Here is a 23,725-nt window from a genome sequence, read left to right on the forward strand (position 1 = left end):
AGAAGAGTTCAATCCTAGCAATTCACTGTGGTAGCAACTCAACTCAGCTATTTCCTTTATGACTTTAGCCCCCCCTCCCAAGAGTGTCCCCTCATCTCCTGGGCAAGCTATGTGTCCCCATGCCTGCCTTGGGGTTAGCATGTAGTGAAATGAACACTTAGACCCAGAGAAGTCAAGGGCTGCTCCAGAGGCTCACATAGCAGGACTCCACATGCGTTAGGCTACAGGGCAGCTAGCCAAAGGAGAACCTTGAAGTAGTAGGTCAGGTTTATAAGGCAAGGCTGAGTTGAGCTTGGCCTGGCAGTGGGGCCACCACAGCCCCCCACCTCTAGAACTTCAGTGCCGTTTTCAAAGGACTGGGATCAAGGCTGAAACAGAGTAGGTTAGACCCTAGTCACACCACTGGGCAACCTTGGGTGACAAGAAGTTTACAAAGCCAGAGCTGGCTTGAGCACCTGCTGAGGGAGAGGCTGGTGCTCCTTAAGGTGGAGCTTAAGTGTTGAGGAGGTGGCCTGGTATTCCTGGCTATTTCAAAGACAGCTGCAGCCTACCCTTCCAGCCATGGGACCCATGAACCTAATGCCTCACCTGAGAGGGTGTGGCTTGGTGGGTTTGTAATGCTATCCCCATCTCCTAGTACCCCACAGTCTGAAATCAATACAATTTGAGGTAAGCAAGGCAGTCCTTTATTGGAGAACATGGTAACATAAATACAGACTTGGAGACCAGAGCACAGAGGCAGGAAACACCCTGATACCTACTCACCCTGGTCACTCGCACTGTCCCCTCGCTTGGGTTACCAGTGACATTTGTAGGAGTAAGCCAGCCCTCAGGGGACTCAAGGGCTGGCTCAGCACTTCTTCTTAAGACCAAAGGGAGATGGCAGATCAGAAAGGCTCCTCTGTAGGGCTGGCCTAACAGCAGGGCCACCCAGGCTGGCACTGGATGTGAGGTCACTCGCATAACAGACCAGAAACAAAGCAGGGGAGCCACAGGGTAACTTCTGAGAGGGAGGAGGAGTGCTCATAGAGTGCCTTCTGGGAGGGATGAGTACTGGCTATGGTGTAAGGAGGACACAGCCTTTAGGGGTGAGGGGCTCAGGCCTGTGCCTCTAGGGCCCGCACGTGTATGCTGGGTAAACAAAACCAAGATGGTGGCAGCTCCTTGCTTTTGCAGTCCTCGTGGAACCGGATGTTGAGGAAGAAGTCACCTGTGTAGAGGAAGAGGAGGGCCCCAAGGCAGGCTGATTGGCCTGATGGCTGTACCTGGAGTGAGACAAAGGAAAAGGTGTCATACCCAATCCAAAGCTGCTGGGAAGGCCTTGAACAGCAGCCATGTGCAAGGCGTGGAACACACCGGCTCTGCTCCATCCGGAGCTTTCTCGCTATGCTTCTGAAGGGCTGCATGTCTGAGAACTATCTTTGAAAGGTGTTGCCACTGCTTCTCCCCCTGAACTGTCTGGGCATAGTGAGGGTGGGAGTATGGGCAGTAGCGACTGGGCATGAGTGTCTGACCCAAGCTCTAGGGTTCATTGATTTCTCTGGGGCTGAGTATCATACTGACCACGGCAGGGAGAGGCTGCGGGCGTGCGCTATAGGCTGCCATGGTGGATTAGATATGGAGGGCTGTGGCCCCAGCTCACACTCACCGTGTCAAGGTAGAAGGTACTGGAACCCACAAAGGAGATGACATCTTGCAGATCATAGTTGTGCACACCATTCTGGTGGTCCTGGAAAGGAACCACGGTGAGGGCGAAGGGCCCCACACTGCGGGGACTTCTGTTAGTCAGCCGCACCTCCAAGCGCACAGGGTCACCGACCTGGCAGGCAGCTGCCACCTCGCAGTCACATGGCTGCCCATCCACCAGCACGTCTGCAAGAGATGGAAGATTATCAGAGGTAGCCAGTCTGCCTCACACCTTGCTCTGTGCCCGAGCACTGGGGACACACAGGAATGGCGCGATCCTGCTTTCCTGAGGCTGCTTGTTAGAGACTGACACACAGGGAAAGAGCTGTCACCCAAAGGCTGTCCATTCAAGAGGAGCCCACATTTGTGGTATTCCTTCTGGACATTCCAGCCACAGCCCCTCGGGAGGGTGTTCTCTGGATATTCCTTCCTCTCCGGAGGAGGGGCATCTGGAAATGATGATGACTTTACTGGGTGCAGATGTCTGCCTGTCTGTCTCCTGTAATTGCTGCTCCCTGGACCCCTTGGCCATCCTCCATCAACAGATGAGATGGAGCTTAGTGACCCCTAGAAACCCCTCAGTAGAGTCCTTCAACCCAACACAGCCTGCCAAGCATAGTGATGAAGAGCACAGACGCATGGAGGGTGTTAACAATCTAGCAAGGAAAAGGGGAAGGGGACTCCATTTGATAGAGTTAAGGGGGGGTGCTAATCATAGGCCTGGAAAAGTAGAAAGGGACACATCTTGTCTAATCTACATTTTTCAGGCTATTATTTGTCTATAAGAATCTGGTGTAGCTGCATCTTCCTTTTTTTTTTTTTTTGGATGCACAAGACCAGTCTGACCAGGCTCTGTAGTGGTTCAAGGTCCCTGGCCACTGGTGTACCTGTAATCTACATTAGCACTTCTAGTGGTACCTTGTCACCCTGTAGGCTCTGCAAGGATGAGCTGCTCCTTCCTAGCTGTCTTGCCCTGCTGAGTTCAAGCGTGAGGATCTAAGGGACCTGAGTGTGCCTGGGCCTGTCTGTGAGGCCCAAGGCCTGTCACCGCATTGCCTGGGCATGAGTTCTCTCATCTGTGCAGATGTGGAACAGATGCCAACACTGATGGCTGCGAGGAGAGCATGTGAGTTATGCTGCATGATGCTGTGACGTGTGGAGAGCTGTGTATGTCAGCTCCGGAAAGACTCCATCCCAGCTACAGACATAGCACTTGCTGAGTCTGGAGAACAGCGGGGTGGCTTCTGTCTCCAGCCTCAGTTTCCCCATGTGACATGGGATTTCACACACAAAGACACCCAGCAGTCCTCCACCCTGTTTTCTACTCCACACAGGGTCTTCCTGACTATTTCTTGATCAGTAATCCCAACCAGGTGCAGCTGGAGCTTGTTGAATGAAATGGGGGAAAGCAAGAGAGCAGAGGCCAGCAGAGGCTGGCCTCCTTAAGGGAGCGATGATTATATGCAGCCTGGTGAAGTGGCTAGCCATTATATCTCTTTTGGTTTTGGGCTTTTGGATTTTTTTTTTCTGCAGACTGTGTGGGCTGCCAACGCTGTGCATCATCTTCCAGCCTTACCTGCTTTGCCCCTTAATGTATTTTTTTCTCCCCAGCTCTGCACAGTCTAAGGCAGGCCAGCTGGGACCTTGACCTTACCTCTACCCTATCACAGCAGAGGAGATCCCACTACACACCCAGCCGTCTACCCGCCTAAAATGTTTCCTGGATTCAGAATGAGGGAAAGGCTTGCACCCAGTTATAGCTAGAATCTTCCTTCCAGTATCCTAGCACACCCCCACACAGAAGGCAGGAGACCCCCCCAGAAGGACTACCCACTCCATCCCATCTAGTCAGGGCTGGCCCGCATCCTGGAAAGCCCTCGGGACCTGCACTGAATGGCTCATTCTTGCTGCCAGCTGTGTGACTCTAACAAGCAGCTGCCATTATTCTCCCCCCTCAGCCCATAGTTCTTACAGTGTTTGAATATGAAGCATCCAGGAACAAGGAATTAATTCTCCCCATCCTAGAATGACTGGGGAAAACACAACCTTTCATGATGGGCCGGCAGGAGAAAGGAGGACCTTTTCTCTGGCACCCATATTAGATAATGGCTGGAGACCTTCAGCCCTATCAGCACTTACCCCCAGCTCAGCCATGGTGGCCATCTATCTGCATCCCTGGCTGGGACCAGAGCCCAGAGTGTCCCAGCCTGGCAAACCAAGAAGCAGGGCATCTTTTATCCCCACTGAACCAGGCTGTGGGGAGAAGCAAAGACCCAAGAGAAGTTGGTTGAATGTCATATCCCTGACGGGAAAGAGCTGGAACTCTTTGCAGGACTTAATAAGACACCAGGGTCTGGCTGGCTCTGGGAAAAGCAGGCTCTGCTATGAGGGAGGTAAGGTGACCCCCAGGGCTTAGTTCAAGATATCTCTTGCATAGATCTCATCTAGACCAGCCAAACACTTCCTGTGGCTCTGAGCCATAGTGTGTGGTGTGGCCTTCTGATCTTAGGGCTGGCCCCATGCTCTGAATATGCATGTCCCCTCTGTGAATGAGGCTGCCAAGCTAGAAATTACCGGCTGACAATGGGCTCCCGTTTGACAGTATCCTTCCCAGTGGGGCAAGTGTGTGGCAGGTCCATGCCTGCTGGAAGTGGCGTAAGGGCCAGTGAGTTCCAATGGCTCCTGGCTCCCAACAGTTCATTGGAAGTGTGAGTTATCCCAGCACATTTCTGAGTATCTGTTTCCTCCTCTCGACCACAGAGTCATCTCAAAACTACTCTAAGTGGGACTTTATGGTGGTGGCTAAGAGTCTGACCCCTGACCTTGATCCCTCCAGTCCCCTGTGGCCCAGAGCCGGTTTGCTTTCCCTCTCCTTCATACTGCCCTTGCTGTCCTCCCAACATGCCTGCCCCAGGAGTTCTGTATCAGCTTCTCTCTCCTGGTTGTCATCTGCCTAGTAAAGTCAGTGGACAATGAGTGTGGCTGAGTGCCCAACCCAAACCCTGGCCCCATTATTTTTAGCCATGCCATGACAATTTTTACCTCTTAACCTAACCAACCCCTACAGTAACAGGATAGGACTGGAGACACAACCTAGAAATGCCTTTCAAGTAGAGGACTGGGGGCCGACCACATGGTCCCAGTGGACTTACTACCCAGACAGTAGTCCTGGTAGGTGTGAATAATTCATGAGAATATAGAGTCTAAGTGCCTTTGAGATTGGTGTGTCTTTTTTCTCAAAGCATTAGATAGACCATGGATCATAGCCTAGACCCCCTCCTGCCTAGACCTGTAGCTTTTCATGTCTGATAGCATCCAGAGTCACAGATTTCAATTCCTATGGCCCAGAACACGAATGAACTAACATGATATGGCATGATGCTGGCTCTGCAGAAAACAGGTCTATGAATAGAAGACAACCAGAGAACCAAGGTTTACTTGGGTCCATCCTAAAGGCCCTGAGAGACAGGAAGGCCAGTGGTCCTAGGTAACCCTATGGCCTGAAAGAAAAGGAGGCAGGTATATGGTACCTAGGAAGAAGATTCTAAGCTGGCCTAAGGCTCTGCTGAGTGATCTATGTGTCTTATGTGGCCCCAAGTCCCATAGCTTCTCAAGAAGATGGGAAGCAGCATGGACCAGGCAAGTCAAAGACTATCTGAGAGAGCCAAGAGCAAAGCCACCGGGGAGCTCAAGGCAATGTCGGCTCAGGAGTCATGGAGTTACACAGCAAGGCCAGCTGGACACAATCCTGAGGTCTCTAGACCTCCACAGTACTCTAAGTTTAAAAGCTGTTCTTTCTATCTGGTCTGCATGGGCTGGGTGAGTATACGTGCCAGGCACCTGGGGACAGAATTCATCCAGATCATCCCTAGCAGTGGTCCTGAGCCAGACTCCAAGTTCAAACACCTACAGACCCAGAACTGCATGGTGGTCAAGAACGAACTAGTGTTTTCCTGCCCAACTAGCTCCACTTCCCACTGCTCCAATAAGTTCATCCCTCTGGTAGCACAGAGCTCCAGCAGCCAGAACTTGGCAGGATTATTTTTCATCTATGGCTACAGATCCTGGGGAGCCTCTTTGCTCTGCCTCATCCACACCTCCCTCTTTTGCCTCTGGTGCCCTGGAAAGCAGAGGACTACTAAATATAGTTTGGGAGCAAAAGCCACCTTTGGGATAAAAAGCATGTTTTCAGGAAGAAGGCAGAGAAAGGCAAGGACAGCTAGGCCATTGGTGCTTCAGACTCCAAGCTCTTTCCAAATGAGGGGATGAACTTTAACTTTAACAGCCAGAGACAATCCAGAAGAAGCTCAGCTTTGAAATGGGTCAAGGAGAGGCATCATCCCATAGATGAGGTAAAAGACAGGAAGGGACATAAACAAGCCAAAGAGGAGGTGATCTTAGGGCTCATCGAGCTGTCTTGGAGGAAATCAGTAGCAGCATAAAAGCCTCTCATTTCTATCATCCAGGACAAACTGCTCCATGTTTTCAGAAGTCAATGGGGCTGATGGGTAGGTGACTAACCAACCAAATGCATTTATTTTCTTTTTTACCAATAAGAGCCGAGTAGCTGAACTTTTTACCTTGACTGCTAAGAAGCTCAGAACCAGCCATGTTGCTGCCCACTGGTTGTAATTTAGTTCCCAAAGCCCTAACCCCCACCATAGAGTCTTCACATACATACCCAGACTCCCCCTGTGTATCCCCACCTCCATGGCCTGCCCAGTTACCAATTCTCTGACCTGGGTGTTTTAGGCACAGTGAGGATGATGAGAGGATCTGATTCAAAAGAGCCAGTGGTACTGATTCTGGAAGTGATGTCAGTATGTTGCCATTCCTACATCTGTATTCTGGGGCATCTTGCCTCTTTCAGAGAGCTGAAGTCTGAGACAGGTTCAGGTGTGGAGGGATGGTAAGAAGGACAGGGGAATCCAAGCAGCTGACTCCAAACTCCTGAAAGCACAAGCTTGCAGTGACCTGCTCAAGACCAGATAGTGGCTTATTGTCCCTGCGTCCCTGACAGGGCTGGTGCTCGGTGGAGCTGGTGCTATATACTCCATCCACCAAATGGCATGTGTGTTTAACAATTATTGAGGTCGCTAATTAGTTCATAAACTAGAATGCCTCTCCTTGGCATTGGAGGCTGCTCAGGACCCACATGTGTAATTACCCTCAAGTTGAGAACAGCTCCTAAGGAGCTGCTGCCTCTCCTGGGGAAATAATTTACTTTTACAACTTTTCATTAAAGATTAAAGAGAATTAAATTAAAATTAAGGCAAATTGGAGTTCATGAAGAGGGCTGTGTGTGCACAATCCTCTCTCAGAGGCTCTCTGGCCTCATCCTGGCCAATGGAGTCTAGGGAATGCATGCTGAACTCTGAAAGCTAAGGACTCCTCAGCTCAAAGCCTCTGGCCATTCACAACCAGTGCCCATACTGATTGGGGATTATGGTCACTGTGGTTTACTACCTCCAACAATACTATAAATACCCATCACAAGTACCCACCATGAGGCCACACTGCAGGTACAGGACAGGACTCTGCTATGTAGGTGATAGTCTGCAGCAGAGGCAAAGCCAAAGATGTCCCTCCACATTCCTAGCAGCCATAGGCCCTTTTCCTGATATTTATTCCTTGAGATAGGGCCTCTTATATCCAAGGCTGGCCTTGAACTTTCTGTCTAGCAGTAGATGACCTTCAACTTCTGATCATCATACTGGGACTATAGGCAAGTACCACCATGCCTTGTTTAAGTGGTACTGGGGATCAGATCCAGGGCCTCACACATGCCAGGGAAACACTCTACCAACCAAATCTGGTCTTCCTCACTCTCTCCTTTGAAAAATGTAGAAGGCAGGACTTCCCACACACTCCTTTAAAGTACAAAGCCCAACTCGCACCTTCAACCATAGACAGAAAACTTGGACTCCTTTCATGCCACCCAGCCTGGTTTGGCACTATATACCCTGTACCAGGGCCTAGCCTAGTAAGTATGTTAGCGTTTCACTTGTGTGCACCCTTCTACATCTAGTGCAGAACATATACCCACTGCCCTGGCATAGTCTGCTGGGATCCATCCACACCAGCCTATTCTCCATGCTTGGGTCAGGATCCTGTTCACTATCTGAGCCCCTTGTGTCCACCTGACTTCATTTCACCCATGATATATACATATATACACTATATATCTCCAACTTTCAAGGCAAACCTGTCCCACAAATCCTGGTCTGCTCATACGTCCTCAGCCTGCTGTGCCTATATCAGAAACAGACCTAACAAAACTCCACAGGAATAGGTGCCCTCACAAAGATCAAGACAGGACACCCCACTCCTCAAACATATCAGTCCTACAGAAATGCTCTCCAGCAACAGTTACCTAGATGAACCCCAGGACACAGAATTTGAAAGAACAATCATAAACTTCATCAAAGAATTCAAGGAATTTAAACACCTGAGTGATGCCTAAGAAAACACATAGGCTGAATGAAATGATGATCTAGGATGTGAGACCAGCATTCAATAAAGAGAAACATTGGATAGAACTCAACTTGAAATAAACTGGCAATTGGAAAATCTAACTGAACTAGAAGACTTACAAGTAAAGTGGATCAAGTAGAAGATAAATTCGACAGTACAAGAAAAGATCATGAAAAGATAAAAAAAAAAACAAAGAAAAGGAACAGGAAAAGAACAAACTTTTGAGGTTATAGGCATAGATAACGGAGAAGAATCCCAGGCTAATGGCATAGATTAGATCTTCAGCAAAGACCCAGAAGGAAACCTGCCCCTAAACAATGAAAGACATACCCATACAGATACAAGAAGTAATAGGACTCCAAACAGATAAAACCAGAAAGGAAAATCCTGAAGACATATCACAGTTGAGACACTAAACATACAAAGAAAGGATTGAAAGCTGAAAGAGGAAAACACCCATCATACCCATCAGCATAGCCACTAAGCTTTCTCAGTGGAAACTCTTGAAAACCAGAAGTGGCTGAAGTAATGCACTCTAAATTCTACAACAGAATGGCTGCCAAACTGGACTGGATTACTCAAAAGAACATTACATGTTCCAAGCCGCTCACAGAGTTCATAGTGGGCATAGCCGAGAGACTATAGAAAGGGAGAGAAGGAAGTGGTAATGACCGGCACAAAGCACAACCAAGCACACATCAAGACCAATGAATGCAATCAACACAACTTTCAATTACAACTTCAAAGATGAATGACCTCAACTCTCCAATCAGAAGACAGGCCGTGACTGAATGAATTAAAACAGAATCCATTTTTTCTCTTATTTACAGGAAATTCAATTCAGCTATTAAAATAGGCATCATTTTAGAGTTAAAGGATGAAGAGGTGCTTCCACTTGAGCCAAGAGGTGCTGCTGCTCTAATGGCTAACAGACTATACTTTAAGATGCAAGTGATCAAAGGGTGGGAAGAAGCTACTTCATTCTAATCAAGGGACCAGTCAAACAAGGAGACATTGCAGTTGTGGTGTTTGAAGAATGGTCTCCATAGACTAACATGTATGAATGCTCAGTTATCAGGGAATGGCACTACTTGGAAGCAATTAGGACTGCTGTGACCTTGTTGGACAAGGTGTGGGGCTTTGAGGTTTCAAAAGTTTAAGCCAGCCCCAGTGTCTCTCTCTCTTCCTGCTTCCTCAGATCCAGATGTAGAACTCTCAAGTTCTCCACAACCATGTCTGCCTGCCTGTAGCCATGCTCCCTGCCATTATGGGAATGCACTAGACCTCTGAAGCTGTAACCAAGCCCCAGTGAAATTATTTTCTTTCTAAGGGTTTCCATGGTTCTGGTATCTCTTCACAGCAATACTACACTAAGACAATAATCCTAAACATATATGCATTAAATTCTGTGGAACCCGATTTTATAAAAAGTGTATACTATTAGAATTAAATACATAAATTAACATCAACCCTTTAACAGTAGATGATTTCAATACCTCACTTTTTGCAACTGAGAGGCTATCCAGACAAAAGATAAACAAAGAAACATCAGAATTAAATGTACCTATTAGGTAGCTACAGAAGATTTTACTCCAACACCAACATAAACATTCTGCTGAGCACTACATGCAAACTTATATAAAATAGACCACACCCTAGGACACACACACACACACACACACACACACACACACACAAATTCAGAAATTCTTAACTCTGTGTGTCCTATTAGACCATAATGCAATAAAACTTGAAACAGCAAACAAATCTCTAATATTGTACACAAACTCATAGAAATTAAACAACACATTACTGAATGAATGGTTCAATGAAATCAAGAAAGAGATACAGAGTTAGGAAGTCAAAGAAAATGAAAACAACACGGCAAAATCTCTAGGATCCACTGAAAGTAGTCACACAAGAAAAACTATGTAGCTCTAAGCACTACATTGAAAAACTTAGAAAGAGCACAAATAAATACACTAATGATACAACTCAAGAATTTGGAAAACCAAGAGGAAACTAAACCTAAATTCATCATAAAATCATAAAAATTAGAGCAGATATTAATGAAATAGAAACAAAACCATACAAGAAACAATCAGTGAATTTAAGAGCTTATTTTTGGAGAAGATAAAGAATAGCAACAAACCTTTGTCCCAACTAGCCGAAAGAAAAAAGGGATGTCCAAATTAATAGACTGAGAAATGAATAGGGAGACACTACAACAGACATCAAAGAAATTCTGCTTATAAGGTAAGACTTAAAAAAGTCTGTTCTTCAATAATGTGAAAATATAAAAGGGATGAGGGAATTTCTGGAACCAACAAAACCACCAAAGTTAAACCAAGAAGAGGTGAACACCTAAAGACACCCATAGCAAATAAAGAGATTGAAAACAGGAATAAAAAGCCTTCTGACTAATAAAAAAAACCCAGATGAATCACAGGACAATTCTACTAGAATTGTTCCAAAAAGTTATTCTTCCCACCTCCCTGACATAAATAGAAATATAAACAGAAGGGGAATTTCCAAACTCTAACGAAGTCTGTATTATTCTAACACCAAATGAAGTAAATACACACAGACACGAGAGAGAGAGAGAGAGAGAGAGAGAGAGAGAGAGAGAGGGGGGGGGGGGTGTCTAAAGGCCAATATCACTGATGGACATACAGGTTATAAATTCATGGTAAAATACAGGCATATATATATGTTACCAAGTTGTCATTATCCTGGAGATGCAGAGATGGTTCAACAGACACAATAAATTCAATGAATCACATATACAGACTTAAAATTTACATGATCATCTTAGTAGATGCAGAAAAAAAAAAACAACAACAACAAAAACCAGAAACATAGAGCAATGGAACAAAATAAAAGACCCAAACATGAGTACATATAAACTACAGCCACCTAATATTTGACAAAGATACCAAACATAATAAAGAAAAGACAACATCACCAACAAGTGGTGCTGGGTAAACTAATGCACAAATGAAGTATGAAATTAGACCTATATCTCTCACCTTTAACAAAATGGAACAATGATGAAACCTAAAACACTGGAGCTACTATAAGAAAACATAAAGAAATGCAGGGAAAAAAAGAGTCTGTGAATAGGACTCCATTGCCCAGGAATATGGTCAACAGTTGACAAGCAGGACTTAATAAAACCAAAGAGAAGAGGAACAGAGAAGATAAAACAGAGAGAAGAGGAAGCCCACAAGAGGATCTTTGTGGATATAGCCCATCCTGGTGGCGGTTGGTACCTGAGCGCAGCGCTGTGGTGATTGAGCTATGAGCCTGGTAGGTGTGCACCTTGCCACGTGCCCCCCCCACCCCGGGCTCTTCACCCTGATGCTGAGCCCACTCAGGTCAGGACGATGGTGAAGTATTTCCTGGGCCAGAGCGTGCTGCAAAGTTCCTGGGACCTGCCTTCTGGCAATGGTACCCGAATCCCTGTAGCAAACATGTCTTAACTGAAGACTTAGTGCATTGGGAGGTTAACCCTGACCAGAAGCTTCAGTTCCAGAGACTCTTGACCAAGACCAACAGGATGCCACATTGGGCAGTGTGACTGTTTCCTGCCAACTTTGCTCACTCAGTGTACATCCTGGAGAACTCTCAGACCATGACCACCTTCACCTGGAACATCAACCATGCCCAGCTGTTGGTGGCGCTAAGGTGGGAGGCAGTGGTTGGGAGAGGAAGTGCCTTCAGGGAGGCAATGGGAGGGGGAGAGGAGATGGAATTAGGAGAAAGGGGATGACATCTGAAATGTAAATACAGAGAATATCCAATAAAAAATAAGAATGCCTAAAAGCAAAACAAAACAAACAAAAACCAAGATCAGAACAAGTACAGCCTTTAACGAAGAACTCGTAGCAACCAAGACATACTCCTCTCCAGGGATGAACCCCCTAATAAGTTTATCCAACATTAATTGGTCATCCCTGAAATCATATACATACAAGTAACACTAAAGAGACTGAGAACATTGTTTTATGTATTTAAACACACATAAAACAAAATTTGAGAGGGAGCAAGGGAGAGAGAACAATGGGGGGACTAAAGAAAGAAAAGGAGAGGAGATAATACTGTAATACATTTATATAATAGTGTAATTACAAACATGTATATATATTTGTTAAGTATAATTATATTTTATATACTTAAATAATAAATAATGTAATTATATTTTAACCTCAAAAAGGTGAAGGGTAGATGTGGAGGGAGAAAACAAATGAAGCCTAATCAGAGAGATGGCCAAATGGAGTAGCCTGGTGCTGGATACCTTGGTACCTGTCCTGAGAGGCAGAGTTGGCCTCTAGACAGCAGCAGTGTGGCCATGGGGTTGGCAGTATGCCACTCAAGGTAACTGGGTACAGAGCAAGGCAAGTTTATGGACTCGGAACCCACACAGAGTGGCTTACTCTGCCTGGGGACAGGATGGAACCTAGGTCCTGAATGAGTCTCAGAGAGTACCTTTATCAAGAACCCTGTGAGACAACCAAGGCTAGTACCTAGTAAATAGCTGTGCTGTGTATCAGTCTTTGATTTTGTGACCAAGGCCTTCCCATCAGCAGGGAACTGGGGCCCAGGGAAGGGATGCTAGTAGGTACAAGAACTGATCCTGCCTCATTCTGCAGGGACTGAATGCATTGCTCCCTGGAAGCTTTAACTCTCCATGCAACCCTGTTTCATTCTCATTTTGGATTGTCACTTCTGAGGACTGAAGAGAAACCAGGAGGAAAAGGAAACCTATGCTTTCTGACTGGCAGCATTATGCAAAGCCAACTCTGAGAACGGCCAAGAATTTGAAAGGACTCCTCTGTTCCCAAGCAGTATCTCTCTGCCTTTCAACCTCTCATCTCTCAAACCTGTCTGAAGAAAGCAGACTCCTGGGTAGCCCTCTGCCTGCTCCCACACACGGGCTTGAGTTAAATTATTGTCCTCACCACAGTGTTGCCCAGGCCATGGGCTCTCTCCTGGCCCTGATCTGTAGGTGGGCAGTACTCAGGCATGGCCTGTGTGGAGAGTTACGTGGGCTTGGAGAAGAATAGCCATAGATGGGGCTGGCAGTCAGGAACCAAAGGCAACTTTGGTATCAGTCATGCACGCTCCACCAAAGAATGCAACCAATTTCATCCTCTCTGAGGGTGCAGACAGTCTGCTGGCCTTGGGCAGGGGGACATTGCTCAAGCTGACTAGAAGAGTATGGGGTCATCTTGGGGAATGGCTGGGCTACTCCTGGTCCCATCTGACCAGTGTGCCATTTAAAAGGAGCCTAGCCCAACCCAGGAGAAAGGTCATGGTGGTTAAGCAGTCAGCTGACCTGACTCATGACTGAAATCTCTGGCCTAGTTCTGTCTGGAAAGCCAGAGGAATTGGCAGGCTCAGTGGCCAACCCTGAAAAAAAGAAGCCTCTTCTCAGGTGTGTAGAAGCTAGGAATGCCTGGCAGCCAAGCCTTTAGAACCTGGGATCGGACTTAACCTTGACTCATAGGCAAACCAGATTTTCTGCTCCATGGCTCGCTTCTCTGCAGTGCCCACTTGCTTCTAATACTGCTCAGAGCCATGGGAGGCCACATTGGTAGCCTTATCTTTGTGGTATTCCCAGTTAGGGAGACCCATATAATAACTTTACACCTACCTACCTTTACCTCAAAATCAAAACAAAAGTTAGGGTATTATCGTTTTTCCTCTTCCCAACTCAAAGAACATTAGACTACAGGTCACCAAGCTAACTACTACCCATATATCCCCTTCACCACCCCTAATATATAGCCCAGATAGTTTTGAAGTGGAGATCTTCTTGTCTTAGCCTTCCACTGAGATATGCAGATGTATCACAACATCTGGTCATCATCTGTTCTTCCATCCATCTATCCATCCATCTGTCCATCCATCCATCCTCCATCTGTCATCAATCCATCATCTATCAAGCCAGCCAGTGCCCATTCATCCATTGTCTATCCACCATTCCTCCACCATCAAAGCATCTGTCCCCCAGCCCATCATCCACTTATCCATTTTACATTATCCCTTCCATCATTCATCTATGTGTCATCCATTATTGTATCTTCTATCATCTATCCATTTATAACCTATTCATCATCTATCTATCCACCTATCATTTATCTACCCACTTTCTATCCCACTCACAATCTATTATTATAGTATTGAACTGTCTTCATCCATCTCCCCATCATCATTTAGCCATTTAGCCATCCATCTGTCCATCCCAGACCCTCAGTGACATGATGTCATTTCTTGTCTTTGTAGCACTGTGGAAGCAGTTCTTATGCACAATCTAGGTCCCTGGAGTTTGTCTTACTGCTTGACCAGCTGAAGGCTGAAGCTGCTTAGAGGACTAAGCAGATTCTCTCTTGAACCCCAGGAAGACATTCACCTTGCCAACACCTTGATCTTGGACTTCCAGCCTCCAGACTGGGAGAGCATACATTTCTGTGTGTAAGCCAATGGAATTTATGACACTTGTCATAGCAGCCGCAGGACATAGACACATTAGTCCCCTGAAAATGTGACCAAGGTACTCTGCCACCCATGGAGTGGCTGATAGGCTGTAGCAGGCTAATTAGTCAAGGGAAAAAGACCTCACTTTGGGGTGGTCTGAGACCTGGTTGAGGGGTACCTCTGAGGCACATCTAAAGCATCCTAGTGAGGATCCCTGGGGAGCTTTGCTTTGAGAACCAAGAACAGCTTGCCATCTGCATGTTATAGCTGGTATGTAAATGAAAATTCTGACAATCTGTTCTTTTCAATAATTTAATCATCACTATAGTCACCTTCTGCCGTGGCAAAGCATAGTGCTCATAAAAGGCATGGACAAGAAAGTGAGAGACCTGGGACCCTGAGAGGGACCTCTGACCTCTCCTTTCACCCCTATTACCCAGGATCCAGAGGTGGGTTGGTTATAGCCATGTACAGCACATACACATGCAGCAAGTGTAGGCATGAAGGGCATTTATTACAGGTGGGCAGGGCCAATACCTCTCACATTCCTAAAATCTAGAGCATGTGTCTCAGGTATGGGACTTGACAAAAACCTTTCCATTTGGGGACTGAGTAGGGGAGAGAAAAATCAACCAGTAAGCATAGGGCAAAATGCCAAGCCTGTCTAGTAATCAAAGAACATACCCAGAAAGGCCGCAGAGCCCATTATGGCTGAGGAGACTGACACACAGTTTCAAGGGAAATAAAAGCTATTGCTGGAAAAAGTCAAAGGGGCTCAAGTTTTCACACATGGCTGCTTGGAGACTAAGGGTTGGAAGATTCCTGGAGGTTGGTCTTGTAATAAGAAGAGCAGCAAAAGGCCTTGGAGAGTGCACGTGGCCTTTGCCTTGGCAATTTCACTTCTGCAAGGTTTGTGGTACGGGCTGGCTTTGGTTATAACATGGAGAGTCTAGAAACTACAGAGCACAGTGAGGTGGCCTGAACTTACAAATGAAGCATTAGCACAGCAGAATACTACACAGCCATTACAAACCCTGACTTGGATGTCTGCCTTCCACATGCAGGGACATGATGACATCAGTGACAGATGGTATAGGTGACAGATGGCCTCTGCACTCTGCCTTGAGACACCTGTCTGGAAGAGAGCCTATAGCCACATACCTACTGCTTAACAGTCACTGTCTTGGACTGTAGGGTTCATTGAGGGTTCTAGTTCGTCTTCACCTTACTACAATTATTTTTCTACAATAAACAGATTGATTTGTCAGCGGAGGTTACCTAACTTACCTCTAATTTGTGTTATTTACAGTAAATATTCACTAATATATACAGGTAGATGGGACTGTGTTCACTTGCTGAAGCTTTAATGCCTAGTACCTGGAAAGGGACAGCGCCCGGTGTAATGACACTCCAGGATGGAATTCTAATTCCCACAACCCACAGAAAGCCAGATGCTGTGGTGAACACATTTCAATCCCAGCATTTCTAAAGGGAGATGGGAGGTAGACAGGAGAATCCCAGGAAGCCAGCTAGCCTGCTGCACACAGCAGAAAACAAGAGGCATGTCTCAAATAAAGCAGAAAGGAAAGAACAGACACCTAGGCCATTCTCTGAGCTCATCATTTACACTGAGCTTGTGTGTGCATTGTTATACACAGTTAACACACACGGGGGTGGGGGCACAGAATGAGGCTCTGGGTAGGCAGGTCCCAGTCTTATGTGACCTGCTACCTTTGTGAGATTAGGCAAATGGGACTCAGACACACACAATGTCTGGTCTCCAACACTGAGAGAGAAAAGAGGTCTCTACCGTTGTCATCTGGTTGGATAACCAGGTATATTATATTCTATAGTTTATTTGCACGTATTCATGTTAAGAATAAAACTAAAGTTACAATTAAACAACATGATAAATACTCAAAGGCTCAAAACCGAAGAGAGATTCTGTAACACCCTGGGGAAGGGGACAAGGACAAATATTTAAAGTATTTGTCATATTTTAAGTAGAGGGTGAGATACTTTCATCTTTCATAATGATATTTTGTTAGCAAAAGTATTAATTATATATGTGTGTGTGTGTATGTAAAAAATACATTACTCTAGCATATATGGACAACTATCTCTAGGTAGCAGGCAGAATTGTGGAAGCTGGGACTCCAGTGGAAATCCTGACAATTCTGTAGCCCCCTGGACATTTAGAGGATTATTGCAGCACTCCACATGCTAGCTTACTCCTGTCTGTGTCTCTGCAGATGTCTAGACCCGGGCCCTAGATCTCCTGGCTGTGGCCTGCAGCCCCATCTCTCAGCCCTGCAGCATCCTGCAGTCAGAATTTCCTCCTGGCAATGTTCGGGACAGCTGCCCAGGTTGGGCGAGCAGGAAGATGACTCAGCTAATGGTGACAGCCCTTTAGAGGAAACTTAATTATTCTGTAGCCTGGCCCAGAGGGAGAGAAGGGTGCTGGTGGCCTAAACGTGGCTAATGTCGATTGATTTGCCCTGCCAATCTTCTAGGCTATTTATAGCTTGCTTATAAAGTCACTTGGGATCCTAAGAGAAAGGCTCCATTTATCAAACGAAACAGAGTGTGTGTTTATGTGTTAATGAGTGCCACCTGTGTGCATGTGTGGCAGGTTAGCACAGCAAAGACAAGATGGCACATAGCCAGTGAGAAGCCATGATGGGAGAGAGGCCCTAGCAGAGCACTGGGGGCTCCACAGGCCTAGTACTGCCCACTGCACAGGAACAGGAAATGGAAACCTGGAGCTTAGTGAACAGCGCCATAGGTACCCACCCAGCTGGGCACCGGGGCATGCCCACCACTCCTTGCTTCAGAAGAAGCCAAGGGTGTGTTTTTTTCCAGATAAAAGCTCTATGCCTTTCAGGGTCTAAGGGGATAGATAAGTCCCTGCCTGAGTCAAGGCACAGCACTAGGAGCAGAGAAAGCATTTTGACATAAATGTAGCTCTGGTTCTCAGGAACTCAGGGGGACGTTTGGTATGGAGAAAGACAATGCAGCCTGGTCCACCAACACTCCAGGACACTCCAAATCCTGCTACTCCACCTTCTTGATGACCTCCTCCTGAGCCCCAAACCCAGGGTTACTGTCCATATCTCCATAGGCCCCCAAGTGTCTGTCCAGAGGGTTCCTCCATGACCTTTTCTACAACCCTTCCTAGCATCCCTTGCCCATGTTCCCTGATGAAAGCCAGTCTGGAGGGCCACATGGGAGCCTCTGCATGCCTGTGTGTAATATCTCTGCACACCTACGCAGAGCAGCATTGTGGCTCCATGACTAAAGTCCATGTCCAAAGCAGATGTCTCAAGAACTGCCCTTCCTCCAAAAATCAGGCAATGTGACAAACTGCATGCAATGAGAGTCAGAGGCACATATGAGCGGGTGGCCCACAGCAGTGGGGGAAGTGATAGAGTGAAGCCTTGCTTGTGCAGTAGAGCTCAGAGAACACTATGGCATCCAGGTCCCTAGACAGAGCTAGGTGGTCATAGCAGCTGCTTCTCCTCACTGTGGCCAATCCCTACTCTGAGATGTTCTATTTCTACTCTCCTATTACTTCATCCATGATGTAATTCACAGCTTAGGAAGGGAGATGTCTCCCACAGGTGGGTACAGATAGTACTGGGGAGTTCACACAGCTTCTGGTCCAGACCCAGACCCAGAACACTGTGTAGAAGAGGATGTAGAGAAGAGAACACCGAGGGCCCAGTGTCTGAAAGTCACAGCACAGCAAGTGGGGTTCCCTCACAGCAATGCTTAGTGACAAGGCCGGTGACAGTTGCTAGGAAGGACCATGGGATGTTGTCCAAGAATGCCCAATATCCATATGGGCTCAAGAGGCGCATCAAAGTCACAGGACAGGACATGCAGAATTACACACAAACATATAGGTGTGCATGCCTATGCATGCACACAAACACATGCATATGCACAGAACAGATGGACCACAAGACCAAACCGCAAGAGATAGTTGGGAGGATTCGGGGCTCTTCCTGCCTTTATTGTAGAAGTCTAAAGGTAACTTGAGGTCCTTGCATAAGCTCTCCTTGGCTGGAGGTTCTCAGAACAGCAAATGAAACTAGAAATTTGGCATCTAGGGATCAAGAACTAGATAGCAATTTTTCATTTGCTTTTACTCTTCTATTCCTGTAAGTGTTTGGTCTTTTCATTAGCTGATAGATTTGCTTTCCCAGAATCTCTCAGAAGAGGGCCTCTGGCCCAGGCTGGACAGGGCTAGAAGTTAATAGCCATTCTTCCTGGACACTAGGAAGTCAAGGGGCCGAGGCCATTTCATGGGGGGGGGGGGAATGTAGACTGGACTTGGTATATGGAGTAAACACAGTCTTACTAGCTAGCTAGCTCCAAGTGCATCCCCAATATAGGTGGGCCCTGCCATAGCATAAGCATGGAACCAGGGCTCAAGTCCTGCATGCTGGTTCATGCCTGTGTACCCTTATATCTTTTTCCAATATTCCAACAAGCTTAAATCATAAATGCTAGGTTCTTTCAAGGCCCGCCTGACTCTAGGCCAGATGATCATTCTCCATGGTTTCCTGTCTCTCTTGCCCTGAAACTTAGACTACAATGGACCTGGCTCTTGTTAGATCCCTTTCGTACCCTCCACTTACATCCAGTCCTGCCTTTGAGACCTGAGGCCCTTTCTGTTGACAGCACCTCAGAACTGGTGTGGGACAGCACAACCGGCTCCCTTCTCACCTGAAACTTCAAAGGTCCTGGGTGCTAGTCAGCCCTGAAACTCCATCTCAAGGATGAGAGGACAGGGATGAGTGAGTGGGCTTGGCAGGAGCCATGTAATCCTTCTCAGGGGGAAATGGGGGCAGAGGGGACAGTGTCTCTTTTCAACTCCAGGCCCCATTTGAATCAAATAAACTCATCCCCAGAAAAACCAAGGGACCTGAGGTGAAGCTGGCAGAGCTGACCATGGGGACTGAAGTTGCTGTGTGAGGTTTCCCCTAGTGACCCCACTCTGGAGAATACAGAACAAGTAAGGTTCTTTTACATTCGGCACAGCGGTTATTCTAGGAAGCCATGACTTTGTTAGCAAATCGCCTGCCGGCTAGGCACAGAGGCTCTGAGCCTCCACTGTAGCTGTGCCCCGCTCCTAGCCTTCACAGGGCCTCTGTCAGAGGGCTTAGAATCTACCTGCCCTGCTGTGTGTGTGTGTGTGTGTGTGTGTGTGTGTGTGTGTGCGCGCGCGTGTGTGTGTAGGCTTTCTAGCCAACCTCAGTAACTATAAATTGCACTGGGGAAGCCCCCTGTAAACAAAGCTTCTCAGAGGAACCCAGAGTGGCTTTGGAGCAACAGCCCGTTGTGCCTCTGGATTCCTGCTGAATGACAAGAGAATTATTTTTCCTCATCCAGAGATTGATGGAGCTTTAAATCATCGCCTCCTGTGTCACACCTTTGCCTCTGTGTTCTTCACAGAGCATCCCTTCAACCTGGTCCCTGGCCTGGCCTAGAAAGTAGCCCTCTCACTCTGAGCTGATCCCTGACATCCATGACCCTCCTCTGCCTCCTGATCACCTTTCAAGCTTCATTCAACAGTGAGTCTCTGGAGAGTGCTCTTTTCCTGAGGCATGGTTTCATTCAACATGGTCTGCCCTTCCATGACTGCTAATTCAGCATTTCTCAGAGTTCTTGATGGCTGCACATCCACTTCCACTGGGACACAAGCCCTTTAGAGGTGACAGGAGCAAGATTTAACAGATGTCAAGTGCTTTAGTTTTCTTAAGTTTACCTGAGACTTCGGTTTGAATTCCTTAGTTCTGGATCCAAATAGACCCCAGTGGGGGCAGTGTGCCCATGGACTCACAGTGTCATTTTATGCCATTATAGAGAGTCTCCTCAGTGAGGAAAGGACAAGGGAGATTTCCCACATGGATGTTCAGCCTCACCATAATACTGTACACATTATGCACATATTGAGAAACAAAACCAAAACAGAACAAACAGCATGCTTCCAGCCAAGAAGGAGAAACAGGCCATATTGCTCTCCTCTGGAACAAACAATAGGCAGGCCCAGAACAGATGAAATGTAAGAAACATGGTTTCCATGACTCTGACCATTAGGTAGAAAAGAAGAGCAAGAGATAGGATACAAAGAGACCATGTGTTTCCAACTCCACTGCCTTACAGTGTAACAAGGCTACACATGAAGGCTACACATGGGGCCAGGAGGAAGCAGAAGGGAATGGGACAGAACATGGGATGAAGGAGGGAGGTGGGAACTATAGAGACCTGCCCAAAAGTGGTCAATGCAAGAGGACTGATCACAGGAAAGGGTGAGGGTGCACAGACTTAGGTGCAGCATCTGCTCCTGGAAGTCGCACTGTGAAGGACGAACTTGACCAAGCAATGGCTAACATGCTTGGAGAGCTCTTGTGTTCAGAGCAGAGCAGTTAGTCCTTAGCAGACATTATCTTGATCTTGCTTTTCAAAAATTCTTAAAGCACTATATGAAATGGTTGATTATTTCTAAGTAATCCTTTGTGTCTTTGGACATTAGGCTGTTTATACCCATAGCCAAGCAAGGAAATGTAAAGTCTGGCATCCAGTGAGAGACTAGTAGGAGTTGAAAAGTATCCAGGCAAATACATGGAACCTCTTACAACTGAACTGTTTAATACCATTTCTGTGGAACTTATTACATGTATAACAATATAGTTCTAGATAGCAACAGCATTAAGGCTCACAGGGAAGGGTTAAAACTATGCTATGGTAAGACTTTTGTAGTGTGTGTACATTTATATGATGCCATTTTAAGATAGTCTGTAGTAAATTGTAGGCTGTATTTTAATTCCCAAGTGTTCACTAGAAAGAATCAACTAAAACCCAAGCTGCTAGATGCTCCTGGGCGGGATTTTTCTTGATCAGATTAACTGAATCAGTAAGACCCACCTTAAATCTGGGCAACACTTTCCTGTGACAGCTACAAAAAGGGACTCTTTTGCTTTCTACTTGCTTGCCTTCACTCTTACTGGAAAGTCCATCCGTGCTGTTGCTACAGAATTCCTTTGCCTGTATTAGAAACAATTTCTTTGGGATCCCAAAATAGACTGAAGACCAGAAACTCCCCAAGAATCCTCCATGACTCCGGCACCAGATTGGGACTACTGAGATATCCAACCTCATAAACTGCACAGTTACAGGATTCTCCATCCTTCTGACACAAGAAAGATGTTACTAGATGACCCAGACTGCATCCCACAAGCTAATCTAGTAAACCTACCATTCTAGCCATTCTGTGCCTTTAGAGAACCCTGACAAACTCAGCATGAGTACCTATTTAGTAAATATAAAAGAATCAATCCCCTCAGAAATCCCCTGAAGACAGAAAAAGAAAAAAGAGGAGTTGATGGAAGAGGAGGAGGAAGAAGGAAAAGAAGTAAGATGAGAAAGAAGGAAGAAAAAAAGAAGAAAGGGTAAAGAAGGAAAAAAGAATGAAGAAGGAGAAGAAAGAAGAAAAAAGGAGAAAGAAAAAGAAGAAGGAATAAGGCGAAGAAGGAAAAAAGACAAAAAATGAAAGAAGAAGGAAGGAGGAAGAAGAGAAAGAGAAGGAAGGAGGAGAGGAAGACAACAAAGACCCTCCTCCTGGGACCTATCATTCATAGTTAAAATTTTTTGAGATATATGGTTAATGCATAAAATTCAAACTTACCTATAGCAAATGGGGATGAAAACTAAAAAAAAAAAAAAAAAACAAAAAACAAAAAAAAAAAAAAACAAAACACATAGCATAAACATCCTCACAAAAAGGAGACATTGGACTACAACTAACAGCATGTACAGGTTTGACATCATAAGGAAAACTACAAAACTCTGCTGAAAGAAACAAAATAAGAGAAAAGTAAATGGAAAGGCATCTCACTCAGGTACAAAGAAAACTCGGAGCTCAATGTGTTGATCCTTCCCAACTAGATCTACAGAGTCAGTGCAATCCCAAACCAAATCCCAACAGCTTTTAATGTGGACATCGATGTGCTAGCTCTAAGATGTACAGGAAAAAGGAAAGACCCTCAGAATAGCTTAGCCATTGCAAAAGAACAAGAGGACTAAAGCCACCAAAAGTTTAAGACCTGCTGTGGAGTGGTGACAGCAACCATGTCAGTATGTGCTGGCAAAAGAAAAGACCAGTGGACAGAGCAGGAATTTCAGAAGTACACTAATGCAAACACGGACTTGGCCTTTGGCAAAAAAAGAACAGGTAAGAAAATAAAATCAAAACAAATTCTGTGAGAACACACACACTGGAAGGAAGTGTTTTATATGCACACTTAAGATATTTCCCAAAGATTCCTTCAAAATCTACAATCTAATCTATATACAAAATGCAAATATATGTAACTTCCACAAAATAATGCAGGTGAAAACATTCTAGACAGCAGTGTGTATGTTGTAAATGATACTTGAGTAACAGTACCAAAGGCCTGATCCAAGACCTGAGCCATAAATTAACGGGCAAAGTGAGCTTTAATAGAGACAAAAGATTTTGTTCCCTGGAAGACACTGTCTTAACAGCAGGGAGACAACTCACAGGCTGGACACAAAGAATTTCCAAAGTCTTGTCTAGTCAAGGATGCTATTAGAAGTATACAAAACTTTCTAAAAACCCAATAATAAACCAATGGCTTGACATAAAAGACAGGCCATAGACCTGAAAAGATTCCCCTACCAAAGTAGAGAAGAAGGTGACATGAGAAGCTGCTCAATGTCACATGTCCCTATGGAGTTGACAACTTAAACAGCTAAGAACTACCATCACATACTTGAAGACCAAGATCTCACACACTAATATCACCCAATACAGTGAGGATCTGTAAGAGCAGGAGACATCTCAGTTGTTACTGGTAGGAATGTGAGATCGTTCAGTCACTGTGAAGGTCAAAAAACAAGGATATTTCTATCATAGAATCTAGCAAGCTCCTTGTTATCATTTAAATGACCTAGAAAACTTAGGTCCATGCAGAAACCTTCGCATGGATGATATAGTAGCTGTTCCAGTTTGGCTTTGGGTTGACCCCATATGTAGAATGCATGGCACCCAGCAGGT

The 23,725-nt window shown here is 45.8% G+C and overlaps 1 protein-coding gene across 7 annotated transcripts in view; it reads right to left on the reverse strand.

The window, feature by feature from the left end:
• Window positions 1-712: 712 nt before the first annotated feature.
• TRAPPC9 (trafficking protein particle complex subunit 9) overlaps window positions 713-23,725 on the reverse strand; it is a 427,690-nt gene continuing 404,677 nt past the window's right edge. For 6 of the 7 annotated variants that reach the window (XM_080939655.1, XM_080939654.1, XM_080939652.1 and 3 more), the window contains 2 exons: window positions 1,649-1,872; window positions 713-1,265 (listed from right to left, as the gene is read on the reverse strand). In XM_080939655.1, the coding sequence (XP_080795781.1) occupies window positions 1,098-1,265; window positions 1,649-1,872 (392 nt within the window). In that variant the 3' untranslated portion in view covers window positions 713-1,097. The remainder of the gene's footprint in view (window positions 1,266-1,648; window positions 1,873-23,725) is intronic. The other variant, XM_080939656.1, reaches the window with a different exon arrangement.

This window comes from Micromys minutus, assembly GCF_963924665.1.
Source record: "Micromys minutus genome assembly, chromosome: 27".
In the NCBI taxonomy this organism is placed as follows: Eukaryota; Metazoa; Chordata; class Mammalia; order Rodentia; family Muridae; genus Micromys; species Micromys minutus.